At 46.5% G+C, this 21,601-nt stretch overlaps 10 protein-coding genes across 10 annotated transcripts; 3 read left to right on the top strand and 7 right to left on the bottom strand.

Moving 5' to 3' along the window:
• Positions 1-1,461: 1,461 nt before the first annotated feature.
• Positions 1,462-1,788, bottom strand: H6S33_000790 (uncharacterized protein; the record flags this gene model as incomplete). The annotated part of the gene is made up of 1 exon (XM_044832206.1): positions 1,462-1,788. The coding sequence occupies one exon, from the start codon at positions 1,786-1,788 to the stop codon at positions 1,462-1,464; it is 327 nt and encodes a 108-aa protein (XP_044700349.1).
• A 1,094-nt stretch (positions 1,789-2,882) lies between these two features.
• On the top strand, positions 2,883-4,049 carry H6S33_000789 (uncharacterized protein; the record flags this gene model as incomplete). Its single annotated transcript, XM_044832204.1, has 2 exons — positions 2,883-3,935; positions 3,990-4,049. The coding sequence occupies 2 exons, from the start codon at positions 2,883-2,885 to the stop codon at positions 4,047-4,049; spliced, it is 1,113 nt and encodes a 370-aa protein (XP_044700348.1).
• Positions 4,050-4,363: 314 nt separating this feature from the next.
• H6S33_000788 (uncharacterized protein) lies at positions 4,364-5,551 on the bottom strand (the record flags this gene model as incomplete). Its single annotated transcript, XM_044832203.1, has 1 exon — positions 4,364-5,551. One exon carries the CDS (start codon positions 5,549-5,551, stop codon positions 4,364-4,366), a length of 1,188 nt encoding a protein of 395 aa, XP_044700347.1.
• A 1,020-nt stretch (positions 5,552-6,571) lies between these two features.
• On the top strand, positions 6,572-7,901 carry H6S33_000787 (uncharacterized protein; the record flags this gene model as incomplete). The annotated part of the gene is made up of 8 exons (XM_044832202.1): positions 6,572-6,611; positions 6,681-6,720; positions 7,008-7,332; positions 7,390-7,408; positions 7,464-7,519; positions 7,568-7,604; positions 7,660-7,811; positions 7,878-7,901. The coding sequence occupies 8 exons, from the start codon at positions 6,572-6,574 to the stop codon at positions 7,899-7,901; spliced, it is 693 nt and encodes a 230-aa protein (XP_044700346.1).
• Positions 7,902-8,248: 347 nt separating this feature from the next.
• On the bottom strand, positions 8,249-8,754 carry H6S33_000786 (uncharacterized protein; the record flags this gene model as incomplete). Its single annotated transcript, XM_044832201.1, has 3 exons — positions 8,249-8,293; positions 8,352-8,589; positions 8,693-8,754. 3 exons carry the CDS (start codon positions 8,752-8,754, stop codon positions 8,249-8,251), a joined length of 345 nt encoding a protein of 114 aa, XP_044700345.1.
• Positions 8,755-11,856: 3,102 nt separating this feature from the next.
• H6S33_000785 (uncharacterized protein) lies at positions 11,857-12,867 on the bottom strand (the record flags this gene model as incomplete). Its single annotated transcript, XM_044832200.1, has 4 exons — positions 11,857-12,009; positions 12,067-12,254; positions 12,510-12,723; positions 12,865-12,867. The coding sequence occupies 4 exons, from the start codon at positions 12,865-12,867 to the stop codon at positions 11,857-11,859; spliced, it is 558 nt and encodes a 185-aa protein (XP_044700344.1).
• A 997-nt stretch (positions 12,868-13,864) lies between these two features.
• On the bottom strand, positions 13,865-14,728 carry H6S33_000784 (uncharacterized protein; the record flags this gene model as incomplete). Its single annotated transcript, XM_044832199.1, has 4 exons — positions 13,865-13,921; positions 14,004-14,307; positions 14,370-14,595; positions 14,722-14,728. The coding sequence occupies 4 exons, from the start codon at positions 14,726-14,728 to the stop codon at positions 13,865-13,867; spliced, it is 594 nt and encodes a 197-aa protein (XP_044700343.1).
• Positions 14,729-16,175: 1,447 nt separating this feature from the next.
• On the bottom strand, positions 16,176-17,144 carry H6S33_000783 (uncharacterized protein; the record flags this gene model as incomplete). Its single annotated transcript, XM_044832198.1, has 3 exons — positions 16,176-16,544; positions 16,599-16,752; positions 16,819-17,144. 3 exons carry the CDS (start codon positions 17,142-17,144, stop codon positions 16,176-16,178), a joined length of 849 nt encoding a protein of 282 aa, XP_044700342.1.
• Positions 17,145-17,492: 348 nt separating this feature from the next.
• Positions 17,493-18,417, top strand: H6S33_000782 (uncharacterized protein; the record flags this gene model as incomplete). The annotated part of the gene is made up of 3 exons (XM_044832197.1): positions 17,493-17,735; positions 17,830-17,904; positions 17,974-18,417. 3 exons carry the CDS (start codon positions 17,493-17,495, stop codon positions 18,415-18,417), a joined length of 762 nt encoding a protein of 253 aa, XP_044700341.1.
• A 1,082-nt stretch (positions 18,418-19,499) lies between these two features.
• H6S33_000781 (uncharacterized protein) lies at positions 19,500-20,571 on the bottom strand (the record flags this gene model as incomplete). The annotated part of the gene is made up of 4 exons (XM_044832196.1): positions 19,500-19,524; positions 19,583-20,047; positions 20,113-20,388; positions 20,441-20,571. The coding sequence occupies 4 exons, from the start codon at positions 20,569-20,571 to the stop codon at positions 19,500-19,502; spliced, it is 897 nt and encodes a 298-aa protein (XP_044700340.1).
• Positions 20,572-21,601: the final 1,030 nt, after the last annotated feature.

Here is a 21,601-nt window from a genome sequence, read left to right as displayed (position 1 = left end):
TGTCTGTGCTTGTCTCTAACTTAATATTGTCCTAGTGTTCTTCCCGCTCGATGTCTGACCCTATGCAAATGTATCCTAAAATAATACATGTACTTTACTCGCGCGACCAGAAGCAAACGGTTGAGTAGAGCTCTTAGAAACATAGAACATGCCCCCACACAGCAAACTCTGTGTGGGACAGCCGCCAAGGCCAAGCAAACGGGAACCCGTGATAAAATTCACGAGGAATGTGTATCTGCAATCGCCAGTGAGCCACTCATCCCACTGAGTTCTATGTTGTTAAAACCTAAGAGGAAAATGTGCGTAAGGATTTGAGTGCTTGACACTTGTCTCTTCGCCTCCTCCTGATCCTCCTCCTCTTCCTCCTCAAAATATAGAGTGGATGTGTAGGTGCACCCACACACGCGGTGTGCGTCTCATACTCGTAGCAAGTGAACGGGGCTGACATCCTTTCGTCTTATCAACCCGTTCACACAAGCCCATGTTGAGGTTACTCAATTGGACTGCTGCAATCCCTAGGTTGGGCATACTGTCATTCCGACTGGCCCCAACGGTTCTCCAAGACTGTTCCAACCAGAGCCGTAGGATCGTTACTTCCCCGACGATTCGTTTTGCGGGCCGACGTGTAGGTACATACTCTAGCACTGCCGAAGAGCGAGATTTCGCTCATCTTCGTGGCACCGATGTGCAGGGATCCTCCTGGCTTAAGGTTTGGTAGACAGCGCAGGTGCAAGGATCGCTAGGCAGCCAATCCCTCCTGATTGGCTTCTGCAAGCTCGGAACGTGTGGGGTAGTGGCCTATCACCAAATCAAGGAAAGCACCAAAAGCAGGGACGGGGTGAAAAAGGAAGTCTTTTTCTTGGTTCCACAAGGCTTTCGGGACGGAAGCTTCACCCACACACACCCGGCTTCTCATCGCACAACGTCCTCAGTATGTAACATCCGAAAAGCAAGTTTCTGCCCACCATACCTTCTGCATATCTCAGCTTTCTCTAATAGAGTGCAACAACATGGTTGGTTATAAGTACATATGGGGATCTGGGCATGCTCGGCGAACGAGTACATACATGTACTTGTAGCTTACAGATGGGAGGTCAAATCACCTTCTCACTTCCCTATCTATCGCCCTATCTCATGTATCTATATAAGCTCATGAACGCGTCATCATCGAACGACAAATTCCTGTTGCTTATAGTTAGGAACGATCAAATCTACACCAAGAATAATCGGCATAATCGCTAGTCAACGACAATACGGTGATATAGACATCAGATAAATACATGTGATGGCTCGGAACAAAATAAATCTCGATTAACGAAAATCCGCTCCTTCGATCCCTTTGCTCAGCCGAAATCTGCTATTCACATTCAAATCCCGATCCAGAGATAGGGATTACAAAGACCAGACATATCCAACTATGACAGGCGATTTGATATTATGAGGGTCGTACGGCAGGATTAATCACAAATCCGACGATTCGTCTGATCCATTAAACCATGCTTCTACGTTGTTACCCGCCTTACCCCGCCGTCTCCGGTTTCCCGGGAGAATTGGGGAATCTTCGTCCTCCTCCTCAAGAATCGTTGGGATTGAGGGAGGAAATAACATGCGCGCCATGGGCGTATGCGATTGCTGTTTCACTGGGATTGGGCTTTGGTAACCCTGGGAAGAGGCTCTTTTCTTTGAACGACCAAGATTGGACGGCGCAGTCGACTCAGTCTCGTCGTGTAGGCCGAGAGCGCCGGAGAAGATGTGCGACGTAAACCCGAGTAGAACACCGGCTATCATACCTGAAGTCCGAATCCGTCAGTTATATGGCGCGCGGCAGAGGAATAAATGTAAACCGAGTTACCAATAATGGCTGCTGTTCCGCAAAATATGTAAATGGGCTGCCAGCAAATCACATGTTAGCAAGTCCATCGCGCACGAGAATACATCCGGGAGTTAACCTCAAGTCGGGCAAGTAAGGCAAAGGGCAAATAGAAGAAGAACAATAAAAAGTACGAAACATGTCGAACGATAACAGTGGCAGGAAGGAGTAGAGTCGATAGAATCCTTAAAATAAGGATTATAGGAGAGAGGGAGATGCTCGATAAAACGGATAAGACGGTCATCACGTGAGTCGAAAGAGACAATAGAGATCTCTGGCGAGTATCCCTGTTCTGGCCGTTAGAGACACGAGGCGAGTGATGGTGAGTGATTTGATGCTAGTATTGACGATTCGTGAGTGCAGGAGTAGTGCGATAGGTTGTTGTTGTGTTAGTTAAGTGGGGTTGACTCGACGGTTATCTCGACTTGTTACTATTTAGCGACCTTACCCGCTTGGGCCGATGGTATTACTTACAAAACAACCGCAAAAATGTATATCACTGGCACGTTGAACCATGACAATGCTAACTGGTAACTGCGAGAGAAATACTCTAGACACAAACGAACCCATAACAATTACTTGGAACTGGGTGTAATTACCACTAAATGTATCCTTTTATACAACACGCGTTAGGTATTACTACATGTACTTAGGTAGGCTATATTAAAATGTATTATAAAGTAAAGTACCTTTAATACAGCATTCATATGCCACCACCCCTTTCTGGAACAACAATTTCGTTCTAAGGACCCTCTACTCTACATGTAGCTGAGGCACGGATGCTGCCAAGACATCAATGCTATGTGCTCAGACTGAGAATTCAATAGCTAGCCCCTGGAAGCTCTAGATATCTCTCTGCTAAGGGAGCTCCTTTTTCTCCTAGATATATTTCTTTGTAGAATTACCACAAACACCTACACACATATATATATATTCGCCTTCATATTAGCATATTCACACCTCTATTCGAAAAACTATATTCAACCTACAAATCTACATATATCCACTCATCATGAGAGGCTTCTTTAGCAAGAAAGCCCCAGTTCAAACTGCTGAAGAGCAACAAGCAGCTTTTTTTGGCGAACGCAAAACCTCACCAGCTCCTCCTCCAGCGAGAGTACCTTCTCCCCAAACGAGTGCTCCCAGCGGAGCTGGGTCTAGTGCGTCTAGGGTCAACGGAGTATATGGTGGTTCTGTGATGAATAAAAATGAAGATCCACGGGGACAGCTCTTCGGCGGTGCTGGACAAAGACAACAGCAACAGCAACAGCAACAGCAACAGCAACAGCAACAATACCATGCACCTCCAAATCAAGGCGGTTATGGAAGGAAAGACGAGTATTCTGGACAGCATGGCGGATATGGCCACCAGGGTGTACAGGGTCAGCAGGGTGGTTATGGTCAACAAAGTAACCCAGACCGTAATCTAACCGAAGCAGAAGAGGAGGAGGAGGACGTTGAAGCTGTCAAGCAACAAATTCGTTTCACGAAGCAAGAATCGGTGGCCAGCAGTCGCAATGCTCTCCGTGTAGCTGCTCAGGCCGAAGAAACCGGACGTAACACGCTTGCGAGGCTCGGAGCTCAAGGTGAACGCCTATACAATACCGAAAAGAATCTCGATCTTGCTTCTAGTCACAGCCGTGTGGCCGACCAGAAGGCTAGGGAGCTCAAGGTTGCTAATGGAAGCATGTTCGCCATCCACATGAAGAATCCACTTCGATCAGCTTCCCGTGCTAAACAAGAAGAGGCACGGATTCTTGCCCGCCATCAAGAAGAGCGCGAGGAGAGGGAAAGAACCAGAGAGTTTGGATTCGAGAGCAAAAATGGCGTTGGCAGAGCACTGAATGGGAATGGCGGATACAGTAAACCAAGTAGTAAAATGAGCTTGGCTGAAAGGAGCAAGTACCAGTTTGAAGCAGACGAGAGTGATGACGAGAAAGAAAGAGAGATAGAGAACAACTTAGACGCCCTAGGAGCTGTTACCGGTAGGTTGAGAAATCTGGCTATGGCCACAGGCCAAGAGGTCGATCGACAGAATGCTCAAATTGATGTCATCATGAGAAAGGTAAATTACATGAGCCCTTCCCGTCTTGCCCTGACAGCTGGCTGATTTAAGCAGAGCGACAAAGTCGATGATCAAATCGCGATCACTCACGGCAGGATTCGTAAGATCCATTAGGACAAACCAGCTTTTCTTACACTCTGCCCTTGGTTTCTCCATCTTAAGTTATTCCATATACGCTGACTGATAATGGAAGAAAAATCACCTGTTTCTTTCCTTCTCTTTCCTACTTTCTTCAGTTGTCTTCAGTTGTCGTTGGTAACTCTTGTTCTATACATCACATGATATCACTCGGTTAAAACTCATAGACCTAATATAAGTTATAAGTTACTTTTATTTCATTCACTCAAGCAGACGAAAGAGAAAAAGTACAAATTCTTCTGAAGTTCACCGGGTGCCCGAAACAACATTTTGAGGAGACGTAAAACATGCTAGTTGCCATCGTCATCCTCCTCGCTGCCAGTGTCCTCCCCAGATACACTTGTATCTTCGGCGTGGTTAGCCAAACTACTATGCTTGGCTAAATCGGCCTTTTTCTGGATCTCAACAGCCCGAAGGCGCAACTTCTCCGAATTTTGGCGGAGCCTGCTAATTTTCTCGTGACAAGCCGCAATTTTGTCGTTTTCCACAGACCCACCCTTTTCTGCTAAGGCCAGCTCCTCCTCTAATTTTTCTATAAAGGTGTCCAATAAATCAGCTCCTTTATTAGCTTCAGTAACAGAATGCTCCAGGCCTGTTTCCCTATCTATGTTATCGGCTCCGCCGTCGGGACTTACTCCAAGGTCGTGGGGAAGGGCCTGCATCCGAGGAGGAGCCTGAGAGGATGCCTGGGAGGGTGTTTGGGAGGGTACATTAGGGGTGGCATTGGTGGGGGATTGGGAAACAGGCTCGCCCTCCTCGCCTTGCAGGGAAAGTCCTCTAAGCTGCTCAAGTCCGAACTTCTCAATAAGTCGTTGCCTTGAGCGATAGTAGAACTTGAACCATGCGAAGGGAGCATCGTCCGGATCCAAGCTTTTTACGCAATATCGTTTTGACGTGGAAGTAGCCATTTTGACACCTAGCCTCGAAACGTGACTGAGGGGCCGGCTTTTCAGCGTTTTCGTGGCATCTGAAAGAGAGCGAAACTCTTCAGGTGTTACTGCGCCAGCCCATTCGGGTGACTTCTCGGATCGAAAGATCTTGCAGTCAATAGTACCATACTGTTCTGCCTCGGCAGATGTCGGTGTTCTTTTCACTTTGCAACGAGGTTTGGTTGCTTTAACTGGCTTGATAAGAGCGAAAAAAATCTCCCTTCTCCACGCAACCTCTACTCCATCAGCGTTTATGTCACGACCATATTGAGATTTGATGGTCGAATCAATAGGACCAACAGTAGAATTGTCAGTGTTCTTTCGTGGGAGAGGGAACTGAGCATCGACCCTTTGTCCATCCACATAAAATTCCACACTTGCAGCCTTGCAAGGAATCGGTTTGTGGATTGTATAGTGTAACCAGAACTGCTGTCCCGATTGTGCTGGGATATAACAGCCCTTACCACCTCTAAATTCACTACAACCAAATTCTGGGAGTGGACCATCGTGGGTCTCTATGGTGGCCGTGATCCCGTTAATAGAAGGCATCTCGTTGTATCTCGTCGTATCTCGTCGTATCGAGCAGGAACCAGCCTGTAGAATTTCGATCGTCTAGATCTCTTAAAAATGATTAGTAGAGTACAAAACCAAACGACATTTATAAACCTATTGACTCCAAAATAGACTTACGCTGAGAAGGAGTTGGTGTCGGTCCCCGCTAATGATTTATACGCCCACTAGGAAGATAAAAGGGCAGCAAGATATCTGCGCTGTGAAGAACGAAGGATAATGGGTGAGATTGGGAAGAAACGTGAATGGAATTGAATCTTTTAAGGCAGCTAAATAAGTTAGGGACACGTCTTTTCGTGTAAAAAGTCACAGAAGTATAGCATACGTGTTCAAGGACAGATGGCCATTTCAATTTATGAATTTTATAAATACATGTATCTTTATAAAATCTAGGGATGTGTGGATGTACCGCCTTCCTCCAGTCAGAACTATCGTAATAAAGCGAAGCGTTCTTTTAGGAGAAGAGCGAAAGAGTTTAATCAAAGGAGCCGGGAACGGAACGAAATGCATAGAATAGAATAACGCTCAGCAAGCCGCACAATGGCGGAGCTCCCATGGTTATTTTCATAACCTCTACTGATGATGGTGGAGGAAAGAGGAGCATGAGGGAAGTGGCCTTTTTATATAAAATTTGTCCAGGGCTTGGCAGGGGCTACTCTATCGTAAGGAGTAGTAAAAAATACATGGAATCTCCCTCCACTTCCTTGGAGGTGTCTTTTGCACTGTCACACTGCTTTTGCACCGAAGAATCGGCGATTTGAGTGTATCTGTGAAAGTGAGGCTGTTCCCTGGTCGAGACCGCAGCGACCAGCCCAAGTTGACCCCTCCAAAAAAAAAAATCCCCCACCATCTTTTTACCCCTCCTCTTTCACTTTTCTCCCATAAAGCGTCGTCAATACCCCACCTCATCTATAAGCCTCCATTTCCTCCAAAGAATACATATCCACTACCCGATTTACTTTTTTTTTATATTCAATACCTTCATAATCATCCTTCAAAATGGGCTTCACTGATCTCGCTGCCGATGCTGGTTTGACCGGTGTGTTTTCCTTCTAGGCTGTAGAGCGATGCTGTTAAACACGAGTACTGACCAATTTTAATCACGCAGTTCTTAACTCTTGGTTGGAGACTAGGAGTTACATCACCGGGTATATTCGACGTCTTTCCTCTTCTTCTTGATAATTCTGCTCTACCGTAAAGCTGGTTGCTGTTACCAATTGGGCTGCCTCCGTTAGGCCCTTGATATTATTACTTGTAATTCATTTGCGGCCTATTTTCACCAAGTGATGAAGACCCCGCTGGCCGGATGGTCTTAATTGCATTCATGTGTTATCTTTTATGCTTACATTCACTCCCTCTACCTCTAATAACTTGGCAAAAACTCTTCAAAAATTCCTTTATACTTCGTACTAACCGTATTTTCTAAATTAAATAGAACCTCTCCTTCCCAGGCTGATGTTGCCGTCTTCAACGGCGTCTCCAAGTCCCCTGATGCCGGAAAGTACCCCCATGCTGCCCGTTGGTACAAGCACATTGCTTCCTTCGCGGATGAGTTCACTACCCTTCCTGGTGACGCTTCGGCCCCATCCTCTACATATGGCCCTGAGGTCGCCGCTGCCGCCGTGAACCCTGCCGCCGCACCGGCCACTGAGGCCGAGGATGATGACGAGGTTGACTTGTTCGGTTCGGACGATGAGGAGGAGGACCCAGAAAAGGAGGCCCTCACCCAGAAGAGATTAGCTGAGTACGCCGCCAAGAAGGTAATCATTATGTTATTACAAGCGACATAGCAGAAGTATAACTAACATGTTTGATAGGCCGGAAAAGTCAAGCCAGGTGAGGAATCTTTGTGACACTGATACCTCCAAATAGGATCTAAACTTTTCTTTAGCTGCCAAATCTGTCGTTACCATGGATGTCAAGCCTTGGGATGATGAGACTGATATGGTTTGTTTTTCTGCTCCAATTTCCATCTATTTATACTAACTGGCACAGAAACAACTGGAGGCAAACGTCAGGGCCATTGAGAAGGGTAATTCTTTGCTTGTTCTTTCAATAATCTCTATAGCTAACCCTTGATTTTACAGACGGTCTTGTCTGGGGAGCCTCTACTTTGGTTGCTGTTGGTTTCGGTATCAAGAAGCTTCAGATCAACTTAGTCATTGAGGATGACAAGATTAGTCTTGACGACCTGCAGCAACAGATTGAGGAGGACGAGGACCATGTCCAGAGCACTGACGTAAGTTTCCGAACCCCCCCCCCCCCCCTTCCTGGCCATGTTACTAACGCGTTGTGGGGGATTTAGATCGCCGCTATGCAGAAGTTGTAGAGTGGGTGCAGGTTAAAGAAAGAAAAAAAAAGTAACACATCTATGATTTCCTAGAGCTTGTTCTAGCAGGATTGAATGGCCTCTTTATTTCTTTGAAGGCCTAAATAGATCAAAATTTACGAATCTTCACGCTGGGTTTACTTCGTTAAACATCAAACAAGCACTCAAAGATGTTCTATTGTAGTGTGATTTGCCGGAACTTTGTGATTAAATCCTTGATTGGTATTTCCACAATCATTTAGAGCCGTCACTCTCCCTAGTATCGCTCCATAGCGGTAAATGATACCCTCTCCTTATCATTACAGTATCGTAAAATATAGGGAAACCCAGCGGTTTCCTCTGCCAGTCTATTCATTACTCTTCGCCCACTTTGCAAACTCTGCCCGCTTGGTCTATTGAGTATTAGCACCAGCCTTATTCCTACACTGGCAACAATCATGGAGGACCAACCCGAATGTCCAAGAAACCCAATCGCTCTTCCAGGTACCCATATGGCCCGCTTCCTCTTTCCCGCTCCAACTGTCCACTCCAGACTGACCACGATATCGGCTTGAGCTCCTGGCTGTTATTCAGGACTATGCCGACGCATAGCAGGAAGACCGAGACTAAAGTTTCGATTGTCACATCCAGAGGAAGGCTATTTTTCGCGCCTATCGATATGAGAGAGTGTTCATATGCCGAATAACAGCTAAACAGCAAACAAATTAGCTACTGGCTAGCATACGACTACTACCCACTTCTACTAGGTACTATAGCTACAACTAATTGAGAGGGGGAGGGAGGGCACGTACGAATGGATGAGGAGAAGGGTTGAGATGCTGACTATCGAGGCCGATTTCGCCGATGTAAACATGTTGGAATATCTAATGTGAGTCTGCTGCGCTGGGGAAGGGAGGTCGTGAGATCGAGGCGGCTCTGGGGGAAAACGTGTTGTCAATTTCATCTACGCGAGACTCCCGAAGCCTTGGCTGTGGTGCCCTTGGCGCCAAGAATTGGGGACTACATACAGGTAACCACCCTGGCACTGAGTATCTATCGATATCTAGAGAGATACGCCGGCGGGTAGATGGCCTACTATGATAAGATTTGCTTATGCATACTCTAAAGACCCTGAAGTCACTCCGAAGATTGTTTGGAAGAGCTATGCTCACAGAACATCACTCGTAATCTCGAATGCCTCAATTATCTTTTTTTTAACTCATTAATTGCATGCAGCCTTAAAACTATGACAATATCGCACCAAGATCCCAGAACTTCCCATCAACCTCCTCCACCTCTCGCCAACATAAGAGGTGGAACCAAGAATGAAAACAAAAACGAAAATACAATAGAATATAGTAACTTTTGAAGATGTTCCCCACGAAGATTTCCTGTCTTGCCATCTGCGTTTGTCCCTGTAAGGTTTAGGGGGGAGATTATACACTATCCCTCAATCCACCCATGCCTCAATTATCTCATTAGAGTCGCTAGAATCAAAGCAATAATCATTTATAAATGAGAGATCTCATATTCTTCTTTTATATAAATGTAGTCTAGTTACAAATGTACTTTCAACGCAAGCCAGACTTCGACTTACTGTACCAGCCAATGGTTATTCCTATTGGTGTAGAGAACTTTTAAAGACACCACGAATTGTGTTTTGTACAGTTTGGGCGTCAGAACAGGGGCTTTCAAAATGTTAGACCCATCCTCATTTTCCATACAAAGGTGCTATCTCGCGGTATTTTTGTACGTACCCTTTAAGGAAGCTTGACTGTAAAGTCTGTATGAAACTAGAAGTAGTTCGAAACCGCTCGTATCAACACCAAAAATTATCCGAAGCTTCTGACTAGGTCTGCGCTGGCTTTATTGACTGGCACACGTATAAAGCGCACACACCCAAACACCCCGCCGCCAGTTGATGGTATTCTCGCATCAAGGTGTTGGGTAGATCTAAAAACAGACGCTCTAAGCTATAGTTCCGGAACTCTTAAACCTAGTCCTCCAGGAGGGGACGTGGGACATAGGATGTAGGCGAGGACTGTCTTGGCGTGATGGATAGGTTTTCTATTGTCAAAATAACATGCCCGTCCCCGTCCCCGTCACCTCCCGGAGCACCAGGTACAAGTCTTCCGGAGCCATAATTACCCGGGCCCTCAGTTTCCACTGTGTCTACCTTCATATTGGTCCCCGACGAAAGAATGCCGCATATCTCTATAATCATCAATCATTCCTGGTTTCCCCCAACGAGGATGTTCAGTTGGCTATCTTTTTGGACATGTAGCTACGTGCGTATAGCCAGGTTTTTTTAGAAGTTAAGGCTAAAGCAAGCCTGATGTGGTACTTACGTGTGTGTATGTAGGTTCTCGTGATTTTATGGCGTCATGAAATGTCACTCGCGCGCCAAGAAAATGCCCAAACCCTGGCCATCCAGGGAAACCAAACTCACTCTTGACTTGTAGTGACTAACGATGAGGTGGAATACTGTCACGCCAAGGCTTGGCATACGCGACAGTGTTTAGTTTAGCCTGGACTCCTTACAGCAGTTTTCGTATTGTCTGTCCGCACTAAATTAAAACACACAGGGTGATTTCCGAGTTAGGAAACCGCAGTTACTCTCTTGGGTGTGTTTGGGTGTAATCTAAGTGTTACTAGCAATAAGCATTGCCTAAACGGGCTGTCACTTAATGTGTATGCGATTCGGAGTCGGCAGACAATATGAAAACTGCTGTAATACAACATCATTACATGCACATCTCACAGACACGTATACAAATGATTACATGTATTAGTTTACGGTAATAGGATTTTAGGCTAGTGTCATTGCTCCCGTGCCTCACACAATTACATAAAGAATTATCAATCAATCAATTGCTCCCGCGCTTTGTAAGGCTCACACCCACGTAGATAGGCCTTCGGATCACCAGCGGTCAGTGGGAGAACTCTAGGCGCCTAGGATGAAGAGGTAGAGACACTACCAGCCGGCTATCATACTAAGGGAGGAACTTTAGGAGACCATTACAAGGTTTCCCGGACGTTATAGTGACGTCTTGCTAATGTACATGCACGTGCTCTCAAGGGGGAATGTGCTCGAATCTCAGCATGCCGGGACTGGACGGGGACCCAGCGATAATATTAACAATACTCACGCTGCTGCTATGCTTCTACCTGTGCGTTTTATCCCGGCGGGGCTCCAAGTACCGCTATATGAGGCGTCGACGGTAGGCGTCGGATCTCGATAAAGATCACAAAGTATCTCAAGGCCAGGCAATACGATGACCCCAGGGCCCGGCTCTATGGGCCTCTGGGTTTGAAGGCAGGTGTCCGGGAGATTTTCTCAAGGCGGCCCCACCCCACGACTCGCGAGCCAACGCGGGGAAACAACCAAGGCTTTTGATTGTCAGCCAGCTTCATAGTATATCACTCGTCGCACAGTACTGATAGTAACATGACTCCCTGAACCTGTTTCTGGCATAAATAATAGATCGAGGTGATTCTACGAAGGTTTTCCTTAATAAAACTGGTCGGAACGATAACTACAAAAATATAAGACTGGGTATGGGGTCACTATAAATGCGAGGAAACATGAGCAACGATTGGGGCGAGTGATAGCACGTGAGTATATCAAAACTATTCAGAATCCCAAATAATTATAAGCTGGTGAACCTAAACTCCGATTTTAATACCTTGGACTAGTTGTCCGAGTCGTTTCTAGGTAACCTTGGATAACTCATGGTCTGCGGGCAACAATATCGCCATTTCCGGCCCACGAAATTCGCCAAGTATAGATACAACTTTGCACAGTACTTTTAATTGATCCCCCCAGAAGCAAAAAAAAAGACAAAAAAAACCCAATACGCACGCAAACAGAAAATTCTCATTGCGTAGGAAAACCCTCTCACTGTAGTAGTTCACGAAAAATTTCGAATTTGTTTCATTATTTTTCTATGCCACGAATCAACGCCCCTTCACCAATTTAAGCAGCGATCCTCCTCTGCTGGCCAAGAGCGCGACCCCTCTGCCTGGAGTTCAGGTGGAGGACAGCGTTGTCCTCAGCCTTCGCAACGGCCTCTTCGGCCTCAGAGACGATCACCTCGATGTGGCAGGGGTTTGACATGTAGGGGTTGATCTAACACATGCTATCAGTAACGTATCCCTACCGGGATATTGGAATTTCTCAACGTACACGTCCGTGGGCACGGTAAGTTCTTCTCCTCTGCTTGGGGGCCTGGTTGACCTGGATGTGGGAGATCTGGAGGTTGGAGGTGTCGAGACCCTTGGTGTCGGCGTTGGCCTCAGCGTTGCGGAGGAGACCGAGAAGGAACTCGGCAGACTTCTCGGGCCAGCGGGCGCGGGAAACACCGAACTGCTTGCCTATTAAGAAATACCTGTTAGATCTACCATCCCAGGGAGAAACAATTGATGGCGTGCAATCGGAGTAGCGATACGTCGGGCCGTAGTCGGTACCGAGACGAAAGCTCCCCCTCTAGGTATGTGCCCTTCATTCATCCTCCTGATATCCCAAGCTTCTTCCGATATTCCTTGAGCTTCCCAATACTCTGCCCCATAAATCCCAGATACCAATCCCCCCGCAAACCAGAACCTCCAAAGAAAAAGACCTAAACCCACCTTGAGCGCAACGTCCAGTACTTCCAGCGTACCTCCTCATGGGAACAGCCTCCTTGTGCTGCTTAACGTTCTCCAAGAAAGCGATGGCGCGAGAGAGCTTCATGCGGGTGATGGCCTGAGCAGTCTCACGGGTGTTCTTGAAAGAAACACGGAGGAAAGATCCACGGGACTTCGCGGACTTGGCCTCGTTGTTGGGGGTGGCAGCGTAGCGGACCTGATATTATCAAAGATGCTTGCACGTCAGCTTCATCTTTCATAATTGATCATTCACCATTCCCTTCTAGCTTGATTTTCTGCAAATCCCAGCCAGACCAATTCCGACCGTGAAATTGGCAAAAAAACGTAGAAAACTGACCATCGTGTTTGAAAATTTCCTTAGGCCGGGGGAGAGGATTCGTGGTTGTCGTGATCGGTTGTCTTTGGATTCTTCGTTGGTCGTCCGTCAGTATCTGGATCTAGGGCCAGGGAAATTTTTGGTGGGGATTGCCTGACTGGTGTGTGCTTTGTGGTTGGGACTGTCTTTTGATCTTGGCGATCTAGGTGGTTGCTGCCCTACACAAAAGGTGGCGGCTAGCTAAGCCACATAAAGCTCCATATGGTAAGCGATTTACATCATATTCTATCATTCGGATCACCTAACGTTCTATCTTGGAATCACACACTTGAGTGTGTTCACTATCAGCTCGCAATAGGGTTGTTAACGAAGAAACAAGTACGAGAGAAACCCATTTCTACATTACCTACCAACCCATACCTCACTGGGACTCCAAACACAATCACACCGGCCTACATGTATGTACATGTAGTTGCTGGACAACAATAACTGACCAAACTGCGCGTACGACTGTGCCATATCAAAGTTTCAAGTCTCTATTGTATTATCAGGGCAATATAATCAAAGAGAACACTCAAGGCGAGGGTTCCAAGGCGTCCTCGAGATGCTTTTTTCTCGTTGGTCCTTGCCTTTGTCTGGCCTCGGGGTATTAGGAGTTTGGCCTCGAGGTGTCTCGAGTCACTACAAGATTCCCGAAGCTGACCATATTTATTTCTATATAATATGATTGACTGCTAATTATTAAAGAAACATGAGATAATCTGGCAGATATGGACTTATCCGTATATTATCTGTCTATTATTTCCTTCGAGATACGTCTAAGCAAAGACACACAATAGCCTTAATAGACCTTATTCTTAAAGTCCACTTAGCTTATATACATCGAGGCTATGTCCCCGAGGCAAGGGCACAAGGGTACTCGTCCCCATGAACCACACTATATCAGAGCAATATTATCTTCATTCAAAGAATCCAATGACGGTGGGTAATAACCACATTTAGCTCTATTGCACAAAGCTATCTACAGATTACGCTCGGCTAAAACAATCCACTCATCAAGCGGCTTGCCAGTCGGGACCTATTGTTTATTCACAAAATTAATGCTGCTTTCCTCGATATGGGGCACAGGAACACCTTAATTAAGGAATGCATGCACCTACTAAAACAAGCTTTCCTCCCTTCCAGCCATTCATATCGGGCTCTGAATTGGAACCAGAAACCCCCGAAAGTCCAACGCCAGCGCTAAGAACATCGTTTTCTATAGCCTTCGACACATCTTCCGGAACTGGCCAAAGATTGGAGTAGACAAGCGAAACATGGGGTGTAAATTTCTCTCTCGCCCACTTCTCCGCATCTTCCTTCGATTGTCCACCAAATGCGAATTTCTCTCGACAATGAGTTGCGAGTGCCACAATAGAATCATTCTTTTCTATATGAAGGGTTCCGCGAGTAAAGAAGGTTTCTCTGTGTGGTTTACATCAGTAACCCGATAAACAAAGAATCTCAGTGCAAGTTTAGGGACAAACCCGATCACCATGGAAGTAAAGATGACGTTAGGGAGCTCCTTGATATCAATACTATCAAGGACCTCTTGGGGGTCCAAGTTAGGAGGAATCTCAGAAGTTATGGTAGCATGTGGGCGGAAATCTGGAACTTTCTCATCCCCAAAATAGGCAGGAACAGTATTGGAGATAAGCTTAATCAATATAGCCTCAATTTGGGTTCCCTCTGGAGGACATAGCCAAATAGAAGCTATGGAATTCTGGCATTAGTACGTTTTTGTGTCCTGGTTATCACGGAACCGTCTCTGAACTTACAACCTAACTCAGGAGTGTATCAGTAGAGATAAGCAGTCTTTAGAGTGAGGCAACGACTTACCACCCATTATTATGTTTACGCCGAGGAACCAATATCTCAATGCAATGTGTTAAAGAAGTTATGGTTGGGGACACCTAGAGACGGGGGGTGCGACATTGGCCTCCAGTGAAGATCATATTCCTAATCTAGTAATTACATGGCATGAAATCGACCCAAAAGTGCCAAGAGAGTAGGTTTATGCCAAGATACTGGCCATGAACTAGAGATCTCGTCCCAATCGGGTAATTTTATACTAGCGTACTTCCTAATCGGGTAGTTATTGGCCTGGAAGGTAATTAATGTGCGACATTTGGTCAGCCTCTCACCAAAAACCCAACTTTTAGAAATTCAATAGCGCAACAACCACAACAGATAAAATTAATTGGGCTCTGTTACAGTGTTATTTACCTCTTCCTCTATCACCCTACAAATCTATTTTAATTTTAATGTGTTGTGGTGGTTGGCCATTAAGTTTCAAACTTCGGCAACTTTGACATTCCGGCTCGAGGTGTCCCAACCATATCTGACTTCAAAGTGCGGGGAATTGCGGGGATACATGTAATTCTACAGAGCTCAGAGGGGCGTACTGTCGTTCACGGGGTATTGGTGGATCCTGGGTATTGGCGAATTGCAGGTAAAAGTTGGCTTGGCTGTCTCTTTTTTGCCCTGTCCGCCATCACCCAGTATCCGCCAATACCCCGTGAATGACGGTACCTGTGTGACGTTGCAACGGGATTTGCCGCAATTAAAGAATTAAAAGTACTTGTGTAACTACATGCATACAACTAGCTATTTTGACCTAATTAAAACCAGGTGATGTTTTGTTTTATTATAAACTGTAATCTAGGACATTGATGAATTTGATTATTCAAAGGGAGTAAAAATGGAAATGAAGCCAGGTGATTAGTATATACATGTAGTAAAGAGAAAGTATGGCAAGTTACAATCCCTTGGTCCATAGTCTTCTTCCTTTCCCACATGAGATTATAATTACTAATTTATCTACTTGTAGAAAAGGTGAAAATGTTCACCCATACAGGGCAGAAAGCGATCAGAGGGGATGAAAAAGAGTTGAGCCCATTACGGTAGGATATAAGCCAAGCCCTACATAATGGCACATGGTAACCCTCCGAATAACTCGAGATTTGACGGTATTAGCTCCACTTGTTGGCTTTCGGTGCAATAGGGACAATGTTCAACGCCCACTCAAAGATAAAGAGTTTCACCCAAGCTCCACCAGCTTACAACCATCCTCCCATTTCCCTTATCTCATAGTAGAAGGCTAGCCATTGTATCTACTTGTGCCTCGTATACCTGAATGTGCTGTGGGAAATACTTCCCACAAGCTGGAATAAATTCATGGAACTTTGTACAAATATACCTAATGTACTGGCAACAAATTTGAGCTATACAATGGCAACTAAAATACTGCCAAGAGGCCCTTATACCAACAGAATCCTAATGGATTAAAACCATTAGAACAGTCTGTTCTCCTCCTTGGCTTTCTTCTGTGCCGCTCCGGCTCCCTTGTTCTGAGGACCAGCGCCAACCTTGTTCGGCCCTGGAATCTTCCAGAACAAACTGGGCGATTCTCCCTCGGTGACAGTATGTGAGAGGTAACCTCTGTGGTCCGGATCTCTGTAGTACTCGATATCTTTACGGGCAGTAGGGTTGGCCAATCGGCGTGGGGTCTTGAAAAGGTGCGGGTAGACAATAGACTTGATGCCGTCCTTGGTGAAGTAGCGGGTAACAACCTTACCACCAGCCGCTTCAATGGCCTTGATAGCTTCTTTAGAGGCGCGGGATACAGTGATATCAATAGGTGTCTTCAACTCTTCTTTTCCCTAATCAAAGCGTCAGGTCTCACACGTTGCAATGAAACCTAGCTGGATATATACTCTTGCGAGGATCTTCACGCCGTCCTTGATTCCATGGAGACAGCGGGAGTCCACCAACTCTTTCAAAGTAATTGGCTTCGTGGGGTCAATCCGGCCCTGGTCGATCCAGCTCTGTAGCCTGTCGAGATTCAATGGCGACATAGTTTCGGAGTACCTAAAGTCAATTTTATTAGCAAAATTATTTTTTACTAATAATTGCACTAGGCGCAGGAATACTTACTTATTGTCCCATCCTCTTGGTCCATGCACAATTGCTATTGGCGTTTGACCACCCTCAAATCCTGCCGGGACCTTCCCGTGCTGTTTCTGACCTTTATGACCCCTTCCGGACGTCTTACCCTTCCCTGAGGAAGGACCACGACCTCTCCTAATGCGCTTATTGTACGAAGACGCAACATTTCGCAAATCCGAAACAATCGACGCTGAACGACTCTGCTGGTGCTGTACTGGGCCCGAAAACAGCCCAGGCAGAAGGAATTTAAGTGACGGAGATGGCCGGACGATGGCCGTTCTCACGGTGCGAGTGAAATTCGTGAGCAGAGACATCTTGTTCTGGTAAACAATTCCCGGGCAACACCTCTCTCGTGATAATTGACTGGGTGTTGAAAAATCATCAAAGGCATTGTTGTCGCTAGCTAGCCTGCACGCACCACGCACCCCGCGGCTTACATAAACATCAAGCTAGTGGTCATCTTGCCCAAAACTGTAGTTTTATAGGTTTCAGAAAGTAAAGCCCCGCCCTCAGGCCCAACCACTGCAATTTCAACCTACCTGGGTATTCTATCTGCCCTTATCTAACACTCTTCCTCTCTACCTCCGGTGAACCCTTCGACCTCCAGTAGAATCTCAACTGACCACTCATCCCCATACAACAAACCTTCATACCCAGAAGTCATGACTACTGCATCATCAGACCTTCCCACCATGGTTGAGGTTCTCGACGAACAGCGCCCCCTCAACGAAATCCCCGTTTCTCCTCCCAACGGCGCGAGCGATGATGATGCAGATGCAGCCGGCGCCTCTGACGCCAACAGCAAGGAGCAGTTGACAGTATTCCATTCCCCCGAAAACTTCAATGTCAAGCATCCTTTGATGAATAAATGGACTCTCTGGTTCACCAAGCCACCGAGCCCAAAGGTTCGTTGCTCATATATGCTCTTTGGATTCTTTTTTTCAGAAAAAAATTAAAATAAGAAAGATCGACACCTACTAATGCTAGCGCCAACTTTAGGGTGAGAACAATTGGAATGATCTTCTGAAGGAGGTAGTCACTTTTGACTCTGTGGAGGAATTTTGGGGTATCTACGTATGTTTCTCTCTCATATTCGGACTTCATTATCTTGTTATGAGCTTGCCACTTACATGCCCTCTTCAGAATAACATTGCCAAAACATCTGAGCTTGCCCTCAAATCCGACTATCACCTATTTAAAGCCGGTGTCCGTCCAGAGTGGGAAGACCCCCAAAACAAGAACGGTGGCAAATGGTCCTACCAGTTCAAGGAGAAGCGTGCCGTCCCGATTGATGAGCTCTGGCTGCACGTAATGCTTGCCGCCATCGGTGAGACCCTCGAGGCCGAGGACGACAAGGAGATTATGGGTGTCGTTGTCAACGTTCGCAAGGCCTTCTTCAGGATCGGTGTGTGGACAAAGTCTTCCGGTGGCGGAAAGACCGCCCCCTCCAGGGAGTCTCTTATGGAGATTGGAAAGAAGTTTAAGGAGGTACTGAGGTTGAATACGAACGAGCACTGTGAGTTCTCGGGCCACACCGAGAGTGCGCACTCTGGGAGCACTAGGGCAAAAGCAAAATTCGTCGTTTAAACTACAATCAAGTACAGTCATATATCCAATTCTTTGGCTATAGGAGGCAAGTGACGCTATGATCGGGCCACAGCAGCAAAAAAAAGAAAGGGAAAGAAAAAACAAGAGCGCAACTTGATGGGTTTTCTGAAAAGCAATTTAACGAAGAAATGAATTCTAAACCCTCCATCTAGGGATGTGTGGAGTGAGGGGTTTTCTTCTAAAAAGTGTTTTTTTTCCTAGGTATTTCAAGAAGCTTCAGATTTTTTTCACGATCGGTATTTTTACGATTTTCGCCTTTTTTGTGCTTGTATCTTACTTATGTCTTTTCCTATTGGCGAGCACGGTGTTCTTTTTCTTTCTGTCTTCGTTTTCTTCGCTTCCTGTTTTTAACTTGAAGACCAGCAGCTAGTTCTGCGCATATTATAGATTTGTTTTTCTCAAGCTTGGGATATCACGGGGGTGAGTGAGCAGGAGGCCTTAATTTGCCAAGCCCAGAGCTCCCGATGCATGTCAGACACACCCTGCTTCACATATGCATGCCAAGAGGTCAATGGTCGGTGTGAAACTTGTAACAACTCGTCACAGCGTTGAGTATTCGGATTACTGTCACACATCACCATTGCCACCTAAGATCCACACGTAAACTGGGGTGAGTTTCAGTTCGAATCCAGCTCACACTTGGCTGGCTCATAGTTTATCTTAAGAAAACCCCTATCACTCCTGCCCCCCCCCCCCTCCTGGTTTCCTTCCTCGTCACTGACATAGGAATAATATAACTCAAAATGAAATAAAAGGAAAATTGAGCTTTCAATGCCGTCTCACTCGATGAGACGGTAATGCAAGCAGATCAGACGTAGATCATGTGAAAATGGGGGGAGCGCAGAAGTGCAAATAATGGCTTAAATTGGGGCGCGGGAAAGCGCCCAGTTGAAGAGGAAGAAAAAACGAAAGAAAATAAACGAATTTTTTGACCATAAAAATACATATCAGGGGATTGGGTAAGGGGATAATCTTTCAACATTATTTAGAATCGCCATGATTATTAGCGCTAAGGTGCAGCATAAACGAGAGGCAAGGGGACAAGGAGGAGGGTTCCGGTTCTAAGATAACGACAAAACAGCAGGCCTACACATCAAAAATGTCAGTAAATATATTCCGAGTGATCACATATGAAGCAACATACCCAGCAAGCACAACTTCATCCGTCACCGTAGTCCCACTACTCGTCAGCACAACATACACCTCCCCACCCAATCCCTGGGGAACTACACAACTCCCCGATGCAAGCGGCGCAAACTGGGTCCCCGCCTCACCGGACGTAAATGCACAGAACGTACTCCCATCCGCAAACGCTGTCGGGTCCGACAATGTCAATGTGGACCCTGCAGTGACTGTCGCAGCGTTTACAATATTCAGCGATGGGAACGCCTGAAGGCCGAGTGAAGAGCCTGCGGGGCACTCTGTGATAAATCCTGCGGCCAGCGTGAAGACCTGCCGCGCGCTGACGGCGGTGTCGAAGGCTTGCGGGACCGGCGACTGCTTGAGGGCCGTCCGGATGAACGTTTGATGGCGGGATTCAACAGTAACGATTGAAGCTGCGGCAGAGAGAATCTTGCCGTCTGTAATGAGGGGAGCGGCACCGAGGTAGCTAAATGATGTGTGAGAGCTGGTATTTCATTTAATATGTGGACATAGGAACAGAGATTATCTTACGCGCTGATACCGACTGCCTCGAGAACCTTCGCAGCAGCAACCATAGACGCAGCATCTGTGAGCCCAAAGTTATAGGTACAAGGCTGTACTGGCGTAGCCCCCGCACCTGCAATGGCGGCCATGAGAGCAGTTACATGAGTTGCCTCGGTGACTCCAATCTGCGTCAGTCCGTCGACATCTTCTTGTGTCAGGCCCAATGCAAGGAAGTCTGCGGCGGGGAATTTGGCGAATCCTTCTTTGTAGAATGCAGATTCGAGGTGTTCCAGGGTCAATGCACTGCTGGTGGTTAGCTTTTATTCAGTAGTATACGCTACTGCTGTAGACTTACAATTGGAGAATATCCAGATCCGTCAGTGCCGGTGCTGCCTGCCTCTTAACAATTGGATGAGCGCCGGCTATGCTACTGAAGGCAGCAAACGCAACAACGGCAGCGGTAACGATTTTTCGGAAGATAGTCATTTCTGGTTTGTGTTTGAAAAAATGCTCGCGGAGCCTTTGGTGAAGATGGGGGTATTAAATATTATTACTGTGTGCACAATCACAGATGGATCCCGTAAGAAAAGAAGAAGGAAGGGATTTCCGCCGGGGAATCTGTCCAAGAAATGATTGTACTGAAAATAAAATAAGAGCAAGAGTAAAAGAGTGAAAAGAGAAGGGAGAATGAATAGGGCTGAACTAGTCGAGGGAAGAGAGGTAAAGGGGAATTTCAAGGTGGGGACTCGGGAGATATATATAAATCTCCTGTACTGCTATTTACAACAATCTGGTATTACAGGGCTGTGATCTAGGGGCTGCTATGCTAAGCATTGAGGGCTCGGGACTCAGGAGCATCGGGCGAAATCTAACAAAGCGCAAACGCAGGGTGGTAACGTGAAAATACGCAGTAACGCTGGAAACATCACTCCCACCCCCCAGCCACCAGCTTCAGGAAGCATCTAGGGGTCGTTATTCGGCTGGAAGGGCGATGGACCAGGAGGAGAATTTCGAAAAAGACCATGGGTCCTACCGTCGATATTGTTGAAAGTGGTAGTCAAAGCCAGTGAGAATGAGATCACACTTTCCGCAGAGTCCAACAAAACGTCTGAATAGTGTTTGACAGCTCCGTGAGAACGCAGCAATGGCTGTGACTACCACGGGGTAGACGTCATTCTTGAAACTAGGTAAGCCTCGCATCTGATGCAGGGCCTGGTCCTGGCAGGGATCCCGCCGTTCACTTCCTGAGCTTATTGGTTGCCTTATTTGGCGATGATAGGCGCGCGGACCCTGGCTGCCCCAGCGTTAACTAACTAAGGTTTGGCCGCATTTGGCTCGAAATAGTAGACGACATGCAACGGGGTTTGTCCTCGTTTCTTACTTGCACTTCCAACCCTAGGACTCCCCAGCGATTTTAGACGAAAGAACAACCCAACACCAGATAAACTAGTGACATATCTCAGATTCACCCGTCGATGCATTTTTACCTGGCCAATTGCGAGGTTGGTCAGCAGAT

The sequence above is a fragment of the Morchella sextelata genome (assembly GCF_020137385.1).
Source record: "Morchella sextelata strain SCLS chromosome Unknown scls_1, whole genome shotgun sequence".
Classification (NCBI taxonomy): domain Eukaryota; kingdom Fungi; phylum Ascomycota; class Pezizomycetes; order Pezizales; family Morchellaceae; genus Morchella; species Morchella sextelata.
This window is presented reverse-complemented; position numbering and strand designations above follow the sequence as displayed.